Source organism: Ranitomeya variabilis, chromosome 1 (genome assembly GCF_051348905.1).
Source record: "Ranitomeya variabilis isolate aRanVar5 chromosome 1, aRanVar5.hap1, whole genome shotgun sequence".
NCBI lineage: Eukaryota > Metazoa > Chordata > Amphibia > Anura > Dendrobatidae > Ranitomeya > Ranitomeya variabilis.
This window is the reverse complement of record NC_135232.1, coordinates 606,696,866-606,710,063: the sequence shown is the minus strand read 5'-3', so window position 1 is coordinate 606,710,063 and position 13,198 is coordinate 606,696,866. Positions and strand designations below refer to the sequence as shown.

Sequence of the window (13,198 nt, the reverse complement as noted above, 5' to 3'; positions counted from 1 at the left end):
GCCTCTGCAAAATTTAAAGTCTACACGAATAACAACCCGCTGACCCACTTAGAGACTGCAAAACTCGGTGCTTTGGAGCAGCGATGGATGGCTTGGTTGTCCAATTACGACTTCACCATCAAATACCGTGCAGGGCACAAGAATGCCAACGCAGATGCGTTGTCCAGAATGCCAAACCTTCCAGATGTGGAAGAGGATCCAGGAGAACTAGAAGAAGTAGAGCTGCCAGCATTCAATCGCCCTGGAGTGACTCAGTAATCTCATTACGTGAGAAACTGGTGAAAAAACAAATGCAGAACCATGCTGAATCCGTTGCCCCAACATGGATGGGCAGAAACGCAGGATAGCGACCCCGCAATCAATCTGGTGAAAGAACTGCTGACACAAGCAGACTCACACCCTGGTCCAAATGATCCACAAGAAACACAGCGACTTTGGAAGGAAAAAGTCGCAGCACGGTGCAGCACGGTGCAGCACGGGCAGCACGGTGGCGCAGTGGATAGCACAGCAGCCTTGCAGCACTGGAGTCCTGGGTTCTAATCCCACCTTGGACAACATCTGCAAAGAGTTTGTATGTTCTCTCCGTGTTTGCGTGGGTTTCCTCCGGGCACTCCGGTTTCCTCCCACATTCCAAAGACATACTGATAGGGAATTTAGATTGTGAGCCCCATTGGGGACAGTGATTATAATGTGTGCAAACTGTAAAGCGCTGCGTAATATGTTAGCGCTATATAAAAATAAAGATTATTATTATTATTATTATTAAAAAGGAAAACTATTCATCTACGATGGTAAACTGTGCAGAAGAAACATTGATTCATGCACACATGAGCTAGTCTGGCAGATAGTGGTCCCACGACGAGATGCACCCATGGTTCTAGAAGCGTACCACGATGGAGGAGGACACTTTGGATGGAAGAAATTGTAGATCCTGTTACATCGAAGATTCTACTGGCCTGGCATGAGGAAAACCATCGAAAAGTGGTGCCGTGAGTGTGGCCCATGTAGTCTGCGCAGAAAAGACCGTCACAGCCAAAGGGCTCCCCTACAGCTCATAGTCACCAAAAAGCCACTTGAATTGGTGGCCTTAGACCATGTGAAGCTAACCCCAAGCTGGTCATGCTATGTCTACGCTTTGACTATTGTGGATCACTACTCCAGATTTCTGGTGGTTGTACCTGTCAAGGATCAGACAGCCAAGACAGCAGCCCAAGCCTTCCAACAGTACTTCTGTAGACCCCATGGATACCCTGAGAAGGTGCTCACTGACCAAGGTCCAGCCTTTGAAGCGGAGGTATTCCAGGAATTCTGCCACCTGTAAGGATGTAAAAAGATCAGAACAACTCCGTATCACCTACAAACAAATGGAATGTGTGAGAAAATGAATCAGATAGTGATTGATCTCCTGAAGACATTGCCTGCACACGAAAGGAACTTATGGCCAGAAAAGTTACCAGACTTGGTAGACTTATACAACCATGTCCCAGTAAATTCCACCAACTGTACGCCAGCATACTTAATGAGGGGAAGGTCCAGTCAACTACCTGTCGATCTATAGGAATAAACGCGTGCACAGCCGTTAGAGAGGTGCCAGAGTAGGTTCCAATACCATGAATAATAGCAAAAAACTCGGCACTCAGACTTAACTTAATCAGATAAAGTGATTTAATAGTGTCCACGGTAAGTAACAGAAGAAACCCGAAAGAGTGTGGGTTTTCATAAAAGTCATAGATATAGATGGACACAGCCAGTGTCTCAGGGGGATGGCCGAATCCGGCGGTATTGCCATATATGGAGTGGAGCCTGCGTGTCCTGGTCAGTGGAGGACGCGGTATCCACCGCAAGTCCTTGTGACCTCACACACACAATCTTTCGGGTCCACTAGCTTCTGTTCATGATCAAATATTGTGACTGATGAAGGTCCGGCTATAGGACCGAAACGTTTCTTCTGTTACTTACCGTGGACACCATTCAATCACTTTATCTGATTAAGTTAAGTGTGAGTTTTTTGCTACCTGTCGATCTAGACATGGGAGTCTTAACGCCAGAAGATACTTCACCAGATACAGATTGGGAAACTGAGAGAAAAGAAAAGTACCGCCAAGTGCAAGAATACTTGGAGAGAAGTTTAGCACAAGCCAGACAAAAGCAAGAAAGGGACTTTAACCAACATGCTCCTGCAAGTCCCTTGTCACCAGGTGAACAAGTGCTCAAGCGTAAAAGGAGATTACACAAACTTGATGACCAATGGGAAGCAGAACCTTACACGATCCTACCTTCAAACTTTGACAACACGAAAGTCTGCCTTATCAGTAAAGATGGAGGAGAAACTTTGACGGCAGTATCCAGAGATCATCTCAAGATATGCCCTGATAAATTGAGGAACAGAGAAACAGACCCAGGAACATCTCCACCTATGGAAACAGAGGAAAAGAAAATTCGCACTGTTCTTAGAGATTTTCCCCAGTCTTGGACTCAAGTACATCAGGCCATAGTGATACCTGTCTTAACATTTCCCCAGCCAGAAACACAGACAGAAGTGACTCAGAACCATCCAGAACCTGAAGAGACTACGCACCAACAGGTTCAAGCAGCCAGCATCACCCCAGCAGTGGAACCAGAAAATCCACCCTCTGCTATTGGTGAATCTGCCATGCCTACAGTAAGTAGAAGTAGTCCCAGAAGGTCCAGTATACCAGTGCTACGTAGACTCACCAGAAGTGTAGCCATAAGGGAGAGCACTACACCAGTAGTAGCGAGAACAGTGAACCCCGTTAGGTCACTAGCAATCCCTGTACTTCATAGGTCTATCCGTGTTTGAATTATTTGTTTATATCTGTTACAGGTTTAAAATGGACATTGAGGTAATGGACAATGCTTACCCAAAACTTTCATTGTAAATAGTTTGGCACCCACATGGTGCACACTGGTTCTGCCCATTTGTGGCATGGGTAGAGCCTTTGTTTGTTTCATCTGACCAAAGACAATACCAGAGGAACTTTTATAGACTTGTTTTTGCAACCTTCAAGTGTCCTCACCTCCCATAAAGGGAAGCCAAAGTTTTTTATTGTTTAAATGTTTGTCAAATTGTTTGCATTATTTAACTTGTATTTTGTTATTCTTTTTTCCCAGTCCAGGAGTACTGGATTTAAAGGGGGGGAATGTGGCACCCCAGGAGTTCGTCGGGTACCACAGTAGTGCTGTCTTCCTCACGGGGAGGATAGTGCTATGTCTGGAGACAAGTGAGGTTTCCGTTGGCAGTTTTACACACACACAACACCTTCCACTTCCAGGCCAGGAGGGGGAGCTCCAAGCCCTGTTTTAGGGCAGCTTCCCTCAATAAAGACCCTGGTTTGGAGGCGGAGAGAGCTCAGTTTGTAGCAGAAGTCTGTGTGCGAGGACAGACAGGAGTGGAGCACAGAAGAGAGTGAAAGCTCCAAGAGGCCACAAGCAGGCCTCTGAAGAGTACCAGCGCAAGAATCCGGGTATGGGAGCCCGATACTTTTGTGGAATATAAAACACAGAGCAGAATCGGAGGGTATTGTTCTACAAGGACTTTGCCCATAATTACCTGTGACACAGCAGCACCTAGGAGCCTGGAGTCACCGAGAACAGACCCCAGTTCACACGGCCCGAGCTGCCTGCCATACAGGTATCTGTCCTAGGACAGCAGAACAATTAAAGACCTTGTTGAGACACTTAGTGGCAGCAGGGACTTAGAGACAGAAAGCGCAGAGTGGTAGGCTCCCACCTGACTTACCCAGGGGAACTTGCTTGTCTCTGGACTGCCCTGCCCTGTGGTCTGGTGCCCTGGACTGTGGATGCTGAGGTCTTCAGTAAAGGTAAAGAGACTGCAACCTTGTGTCCTCGTTCTACTGTGCACCTCCAGTATACCACCATCTGCACACCAGGAGCCCTGGGGATATACTTCACCTGTGGGAAGATATACCATCTAGCTGCCATAACATCACCCCAGCGGACCCCTTAAAGCAGCATCGGTCCCCACTGACCGAATACCACAGGTGGCATCACGAACATAAACTTTATCCCTTTAAAGACCTTTCCCTTTTACATGGGCGCCCAGGGCCACGGACCGAGTCACAGCCACCGTGACATCCCCCTGTGAACACCGGACCCAGTACTGAGTGACCCCTAGCCCATGGGGCGACTCATGGGGAATTGCCATGCTCAGAAGAAAGTGGGTAACAATCTGAGCGGTCCATTTTTCATTGTTACCTCTTTCAAAAGTGACAAAATTGGGGCTAAAACCACATTTTTGTGAAAATTTTTTAATATTTCTATATGACAACCTAATGTTATCAAATTCTGTGTTACCTGTAAATTCAAAATTGTCACTATGGCCCTGAAGAAAATTTTTAAGGAGTGTAGTTTCCAAAATGTGGTCAGTTATAGGGGGTTTCTGCTGCTTAAGAACTTAAGTGACCCTGCAAATGCGAAATGGTGTCCACAATCTCTTTCAGCCAAATTTGTGTTGCAAAATTCAAATAGTGTTCCATCCCTTCTGAGCCATGTCGTTTGTCCAAACAGAGGTTTCTGACTAAATGTGGGGTATCAACGCACTCATAAAAAAACTGGGTAGCAAATTGAGAGGTCCATTTTCTCGTGATATCCCTTGTAAAATTAAAAAAAAAGTTTGGGGTTAAACAACATTTTAGAGGAAACATTAATTTTTTTTTTCATTCCACTTGCCATTAATTTATGGGTAACATCTGAAGGGTTAAAACATTTCCTGACAGTAGTTTTGAAGTATTTGAGGGGTACAGATTTTAAAATGGTATCACTTGTGGGAAGATTCCATTATATAAGCCCTTCAAAGTCCATTTAAATTTGAATAGGTCTCCAAAGAAACAGGTTTTGTGAATTTCTTGAAAAAATGAGAAATTGCTGCTAAACTTTTAACCCTTATAACATTCTAACAAACAAAGAAACAAAAAAAAAATGATGCAGATGTAAAGTAGACATATGATAAATGTTATTAACTATTTTGTGTGATTTAACTATCTAGTTTAATGGCATACAAAATCAAAGTGTGAAAATTGCAAAATTTTCACATTTTTTGTCAAATTTTCAATATTTTCATAAATAAACGCAAATCATATTGACCTAAAATTACTACTAACATGAAGTACAATATGTCACAAAAAAATAATCTCAGAATCACTGGCATCTGTTGAAGCCTTCCAGAGTTATTACCCCATAAAGTGACACCACTGACACTGCTCAGATTTTGGAAAATGAGGCTTTGTCATTAATGTACAAGGTGGCTAGGTCCTTGAGGGGTTGAAAGAAAAACCCTCACCTTCTGAGTTTGTGGTGGTAGTGGAACAACTCCATAAACCTTGTGAACAATTGTGGAAGGGTGCAGCCGTCCTGGCTGCTGTGGAAAAGTCTTCCAATAATAGGTCCTACAAAATGTAATAAGATGAAAAATCCAGGTAACTGGCACTCCCAGAGGCAAGAAATGGATCATTCACTGGCATTCACAATGATATAAATTTATTAAAAACACATTTTTCAACGGTACCTAGCCTACCTCAGGTGTCCTAAATACGAATGCCTGCAGCCTTAGGACAAGCTCTCGCCATATATATAGCCAGAAGAGACGATCACCGGGCTTCACCCATGTTCATATTCAGGCACCTGATGAAGTTTGAGTACAGACGAAATACTTTATGCTTTCAATACATTTTTATTTTTGTGAATTCTGGTGAACAATCAATTTTTCTGCCTTTGTCTCCATGTAAACTCTCCTATAAATGGAGAGCCCTCAGAGATTGGTAGGAGAGCTGGTACTGCCACTACATGCCATTTAAGTGAATGGAGAATGTAGTAGTATTAATCAGTGACATATCACGATGTATTGAGCTGTACCAGTTCTCAGCACCTTCATCTAGCTGATTTGTGGGAGTACTGGGAGATGGATCCTTACTGATTAGATGTTGATGACCCATCCTCACAGTAGGTCATCAATAATGAAGATCTAAACAACTATTTTTTATATTCCGTGGTGCTATCCATTATTATTTATGGTTATTTCATCCTCCTAGTTGGAGTGCACCAGCCTCAGTTGAAGATCTTGCCGGAAAAAGTGGTGGTTGATGATGAGGTCACTCTTCGCTGTGAGTCTTCCAGGAGTTTCTACCCTATGCATTATAGGTTCTATCACAATGGTACAATATTAGGAAATGTTACAACTTACCAAAAGGGATTCGCAGAAATGAGACATATCATCAAGTCAGTGACCATGATTGGACCCTATTACTGTGACTCTCAAAATGCTATTTCATCGAGAATTCAAAGAAGTGGAACAGTAAATGTGTTCATTATGGGTGAGTATTTCTAAAATTTTAGGTGGCTAGTGAAAAATGTCTGGAAAATACAAATTAAAGAGTAAAAATACTATAATCAAACTAAAGGGGCTGTCTGGTGGGAACAAGCTATCACCTATCCATAGGTCCGCTGGGACCTGCAAAAATGGAACTGGTTACTTTTATCCCCATTATTCTCTCTGTGGCTGCCGAGTGCTGTGCTTGGCTTTTTCCAGCAACCCCATAGGGAATGAATGGAGCAGAGGTCAAGTATCCAACCTACCCCTTCATTTAGAAATGGAGATAAAAGTTCCTCCTTAGGAAAAAATAAAACTCCCTGTACTGCGAATCAGTTAAGGTCCCAGTGGTCGGATACCTACAAAGTTATTACCTACTCTGGCTTTTCCCATGGCTTTGCTTTGTGTGGACATTTCATATAGTAATAGTAGTAACACACCAAAACATATTTTTACAGTAGACAGCCACAATAAATTAGTTACCATAATATTTTGTATTTTTGGTTTACACAGACCCAGTGGCAAATGTTTCAATAACAATGGACAAAGTTTATGAGGATTTCACGTTGGGCGAGACTGTGACTTTAACCTGCTCCATTCTGCGTGGAAATTCTCCTTCATTTCATTGGTTCCACAATGAAAAATTAATAGAACAATGGTCAATGTTCTACCAACTTATAGACAACCAGGAACGGTTATATATAGATTCTCTTCAGATTCACCATAGTGGGGCTTATCGATGTAATGCCAGCAATAAACTACCACCTAACAGAACCTTCTCTGTCCTGAGTGCCCCCAGATACATAAATGTTTTGGAGCCAAGCCCAGCTGGTGAGATTTCTTTAATCAAATCTTTTAAAGCTGACTGGGTATATCTGGTTTGTGTTTGACATTGTGCTGGGACTCTCTGTTGCAAGAGGGGATAGAGAGAGCAGCCTTATTTATATACTTTCTCATAAAAGTCTAGACCCATTTTATAAGGTTATCACCAAGAATAAAGTAAATAGGCAATGAAAGTTTTATATATTTTGATGAAGTCACATTTAAAGAAGTATTTTAATATTTATCAACTTCCTTCCATATTTTAATGTATGGCTTCAATTACCTGTTGAGGTTAGCAATCTTCTTTTCCAGTGAAGATATACAATTTTAATCCTAATTTATAATTAAAGACTTTAATGAACCTTATTATTGATATTTTTAAAAAATATATTTTTCTAGCGGAAAACCATGGACCATTTATTGCACTGGGCATTGTGCTGTTGGCTATACTCACTGCCGCCCTTGGCTTTATATATAGACAGAAAATGACTTCATTTTTCAGAAACTGTACCTTGCAACAACTCAAGACAGGTAATTCTGAATAATTCTGATGTACAGCACATTTATCTTTAATTTTTTTAGTTATTATTTCAAATTTCATGTTTTATGTTTCCTATAGAGAAAACTAATGGCAAAGCTAGGTAAGTAGGCTTTGTGTAGTTCCTATAGGATGCAGTAGATGAATTAAAGTAGTTTGTGATATGGATTATGATGCAGATCAGTTGTCTTAAAAACTCACATCAAACCTGCTTTGGATAATGTAACATCTGTGACAGTTATTGTTCCTTTTGTTCCCACTTCAGCTGCTCGGTGGTGGCGTGACAGCATCGGTCCTGTTTAATTCCTGGAACTTTTGGTGCCTTTAGATCAGGGAGCAATGGGGTTAATAGTCTATTTTTGAATAGTCCTTACTGAGAGCCTAGGCTAGGTCTGTCTGCTGTTTAAACCCCTGGGTCTCTGATTTCCACTGCCATTCAATTAGATTTGCTATCTGACTTGTGCTCCATTCCTTGATTCTGCTAGTTTTCTGATTCCTCATGTTTTCTCACCTTCCTCTTGTCTTACAATTCTGTTCCTGACAAGGCCTCTTGGCTCTGACCCCTGTTTGGTGACCCTTCCTTCCTTTGGTTCACTCATTCAGACAGCAGCCCACCCATAGAAGCAATCCACTCAACCCCATTGTAAGACTAGATCACTGTAAATGGTGAAGGTTGACATACGTCTGATATCTGCTAGATGGAGGGGCTTGTGTCAATTCTGTCCAAGGCAGCCTTTTTGAGAATGTGGCCTCTTACAGTCATGACTGCTGCTCTTCAAATACTCTTTAATTTCAGATTTAAAGCAGATCCACTTCAAAATCTACTTTAAAAACTCCACATGAATATACCCTTAATATGACTTTTGACATGGAGTTCATGATTTGATTGTATAACTTTTTTATTGTTGTGTTATTAAGAACTATACATGACCCAACAAATGACATCAGAGCAAGTTCATCCGACAGTGGCCGGGAAGTCTACAGTAACAGTAAGAATCCCTTACATATTTGGTCCTGTTTTTCCTGTCTTTACATTTATAGACTCAATGGAGAAGTAGAACCTTATGTGTCTTAACCTAAAGCTGGGCACAGAGTCTGGAGAACCCTTTTTGTAAATCACCCTAATCCCTCTCGTAGGGTTATGAACCTTTCTGGTCAGATCTCCAAGTGGCACCAAGCATAGTTACAGACTAATGGCAGTTGCGCTGCCATCATGGAGAACATATTATTAGGTTCAGAGGTGAGACAAATGAAGCCAAGCAAAAATAGCATTGGAAATCCAGAGGTGAACCATGTCCAAGACCGGGAACATAGTCAGAAGGTTCAAAGGTGTCAAGCCAAGTGCTGAGGCAGATGAAAAGTCAGATCATGCACTGAGTCAGTCAAAACTAAATACAGTGATGTAAACCAAAGCTTAGGAACAGTCAATGAGGCTAGGGAAGCTTTGGATATACTACATTGGGAACACAAATTGGCATGGCAGTGCAACATGGCCAAGTGCAAAAAGTAATAGAGTTGTAGAAAGGAATCATGGCTTCTGAACAGGATAAGAGGAGTACAAAAGTCAGATGAAGTAATGAGTCTCAGGTCAGAAGAAGATGACCTGTGCTTAATTGTGGTAAACTAAGTAACAGTCTTATAGTAACAAGGGAGACTCATTTATCTCCATTCCAGAATTTGTTGCATTTTTGCTCACCGCAGATTGCCTATGCACTATGCAGCTTAGGTCAACAAGTATCTAAGAAGACACCAAATAGATAACAGCTAAGTATTACCCAAAAGGGCTGACTGCAGAATAATTTTTAGCTCACAAATAAATGTAGCGTTATTGGTGTACTTTTTCCGATGTGATCCGTTCTACTGTTTTGTGTCCCCTTTGCAGGTTCCACCGGACACTGAGATGCTAACTTGTCTTTTTCCTCTTAGTTTTCTTGTATATTCCAGTCAATATGTGCAATAGGTTACTACATTTTCCCTTTTTTTTAGTTCCTTCCATGGAACATGTTGTCTGTGAAGACATATGTTACGCCCATATTGATATTAATAAGTTACCAGAAGGTGAGTCACACGTTTTACTTTTTGTTAAATATCCAATTTGCATAACACGAAGAGTTAAAAATCCTTCCTGACCTCACGCCAGTCTCGGACAATCCCCTGACGCTATACATTGCTCTGATACTTTGAAAAGGTTTTAATTGTTTACATTACGAAATGTATAGTGCTTTTCATGTACCAGAACTTTGTTGATTTCATAGTCTTACTGTTGTAATTGAAGAATCTTTCTACTACTGTTGATAATTTTTACATTGACATTGTCCTATCTTTGTTTTTTTCATTCAGTGTCTCCGAACCCAAACCCATGCAAAGTGAGTATTTACAGGACTTATGATTTTCAGAAAATTTTAAGACCCCAGAAATTAAAAATATAGAGAAAGAGGAAATGTCTATTTCTCTCATTACATTCACCAGATCTGTTAAGGCTTTTATGCCAGTTTTTTTTTAATGAACAATAAACCCATATCTGCTGTGAAATGGATTGGCGACACCACTAAGGGACCATTAAGGAAGCTAGTAGTATCAATGAACCAACCAAGTTATCACTTCCTTGTACTCACCTAGTAAGGGTGGTCTAGGCCAGGTGATGGCTGCTTTTATCACCCGCCAATCTAGTTGTTTCAAAAATCATTACCTTCTAGATTTGATTATTTCACTTAGGGTACGTGTCCACTTTCAGGAAACGCTGCGTGTGTGACGCTGCGCAGAGCCGCAGCGTCAAACACGCAGCGTCCAGATGTTACAGCATAGTGGAGGGTATTTTATCAAATCCCGTCTCCACTATGCGTGGTAACACGCATCCAGCAGCCCTGCGATTATGGACATGCGGCGCGTCTTTTAAGATCGCAGCATGTCCGTGTACCTTGCGGCGACGCTGCGCCGCCGCAAGGTAAATCACAGGGCCCTATGTGTGGGGTGCGATGATGCCGGATGTGTGCAATAAACACATCCGGAATCATCGCGTCACAGAAGGGGGTGGGGCTTAGGGCGGAGCAGGTTTGCCTCTCCGTCCAAACCGCCGGCCATCCTGAAGGTGGACACATACCCTAAGTCATGTTCACTGACCTTCCCACCAATCAATTTCTTAATAAGATTCACCTCTAATGAACCTGTCCAATGTATTTCAAGGATTATTCCCAGAATTGAAAGTTCACCTCTATTCATAGGATAAAGAATAAGTTACTGATTGATGGATAGCTGACAACTGGAACCTCTAATGATCCTAATTATAGGTCTCTGGAACCACAAGAATGGGTCCTCCATCATGAACAGATTTAAAATTGTGGATGCTCGACCTATGCTCCATTCGTTGTCTATGGTACTGTTAGTAATAGCTGAGAAATATTCTACAGAGACCCATTCTCGCGGGTTCTGAGGCCCGGTCTGAGGATTGCTAGTCAAAATCCCAGTAATGCGTAAGTTACTTCCTATCTTATGGGTGTTTCAATTCTGAGAATAACCCTTAGGCTATGTGCAAACGTTCAGGATTTCTTGCAGAAAATTCCTGAGAAAAACCTGAAATTTTCCGCAAGAAATCTGTGTTTTTTGCGCATTTTTGCAGCGTTTTTGGTGCGTTTTTGAGGCATTTTTTTCCCAGACATTTCCCAATGCATTTTATAGTGGGAAATCCGCAAAAAAACCCGCAAAATTAATGAACATGCTGCTGCGGAAAAAAACGCATCATGTGCACAAAACATGCGGAATTCATTCTAAATGATGGGATGCATATTGTATGCTGTTTTTTTGCAGTTTTATATCGTTTTTATTGCGAAAAAACGCAAAAAAAAAACGCAAAAAATCAGCAACGTATGCACACAGCCTTAAAGAAACACCTCACTTTATTTATTCAGGATGACATCTTTTTGTATTTGTCCAGACAAAGTTGGCCATATTTCACTTTGGTATTTAACCAATTGGCTATGGTTTTGTCAAACCTCTTCCAAACTTTAATAATTGGTGAACTTTTCTGGGTCCTACTACATGATGATCATATAATTTTCCTGCATCTGGTGCCATGATAATAAATTCTCCATAAATGGTATTTATGGGTCATCCAAAACAAGTAGATTAACATTTGAATCTGTTTTTTTCACCCATAGGAAGAATTTTCAGTGACGTATTCTGCCATCAAAACGATGACTGATACTGGAACAACCCAAAGGACACCTAACTGTACCGACCTCTACCAGAATTTTAGTAATAACAGATTTGGGTGATGGGCGCCATTTGTAAATTTGTATTGTGACATGTATAATAGATTTGGAAAATAATCGATAAGGCTTGACAAACCAATTTGTAACAGAGACCCCAATTTATTTTGGTCTTGCACAATTTTTGGAGGACACTAGAAGAGTACATGTGTGGCAGCCATGATGTGATGTTTGATAAAGAATGGTGTCTACAAGTGGGGACAATTTCTATCAAATTGGTCCTATTTTTCTCAATAAAAGCAATATTAAATATCAATTTTTCTATTCCACCGGTAAATCTGCCCACATTTGTAAAAAAAAAAATTATATGTATAGTACTGCATAGTCAAAATATTTGTAAATTTTCCTCGTCATATTGAATTATGGTATGAAATAAATTTTTATTTTGTGGTTCAATAGATTATTATTATTGCGTTATTTTACTACATATTTGCAGTTTCTTCCAACTTGTTAGACAGCCACTAGTCCTAATAGATAGCACAATATTGTAAAAAAATCAGAAAAAGATTTCCAAACTCAACATTGCTTTGACAACTGGGCCAAAGATTCAACCCAATTCTTTGATTTGTAACCCAGCCAAAAAATGTCAAAGTTATGATGAGGACTGTTGAGTTCTTTTCCTTCTTCTTTTATGTTCCATTCTTGGGTTGAGTTGGGACATCATTTTTGTAAGTGATTCCTACCACGATTGCGTGATTACAGCCTTTCTTTGCACTAGAGTTGTAGAATCGATTTGCACATCCAATTCGATTGGCTGCGGATGCCCGGTACATGGCGGTCCAGACCACTATGGAATGGGAATTAATTCACGCCAACTCTACTTGACAAACCATTATCCAATACTAGGGCTATACAGGACACTTCTATTAAATTCTGACATCACTGGGGTGTTCAGGAACATTGTTTTGACATGATATATCAGCATGGAGAGCGTAATGGGTATACGTACTGATAGGGCCAGGTGAATGAGATTCTGGAGTCCATTATTACTGGATAATTCTTGTATTTCTGGAAGAAAAGGAAAATTTCTGAAAATCATAACAGATATTGTGACTATGTCAGATTTGTGTTTTCTTTCTTTGTCCAGTTTAAATGTATTTTTGATGCTCCTCTTGTCTCTTAAAAGAAATATAATCCCTTCCTAAAAAGGAGGACATTTTTTTTTTCCTCACCAACTTTTTTTATTTTTCCGTCATCATAGCGGTATGAGTCGTTTATTTGCAGAAT

General features: G+C 40.9%; 1 protein-coding gene across 5 annotated transcripts in view; it reads left to right on the top strand.

The window, feature by feature from the left end:
- The window catches only part of LOC143770429 (Fc receptor-like protein 3), a 111,850-nt gene extending 99,536 nt beyond the window's left edge, over positions 1–12,314 (top strand). For all 5 annotated transcript variants that reach the window (XM_077260086.1, XM_077260054.1, XM_077260062.1 and 2 more), the window contains 8 exons: positions 6,069–6,350; positions 6,860–7,177; positions 7,568–7,699; positions 7,788–7,809; positions 8,625–8,695; positions 9,693–9,764; positions 10,047–10,072; positions 11,861–12,314. In XM_077260086.1, the coding sequence (XP_077116201.1) occupies positions 6,069–6,350; positions 6,860–7,177; positions 7,568–7,699; positions 7,788–7,809; positions 8,625–8,695; positions 9,693–9,764; positions 10,047–10,072; positions 11,861–11,977 (1,040 nt within the window). In that variant the 3' untranslated portion in view covers positions 11,978–12,314. The remainder of the gene's footprint in view (positions 1–6,068; positions 6,351–6,859; positions 7,178–7,567; positions 7,700–7,787; positions 7,810–8,624; positions 8,696–9,692; positions 9,765–10,046; positions 10,073–11,860) is intronic.
- The last annotated feature ends 884 nt before the right edge of the window (positions 12,315–13,198 follow it).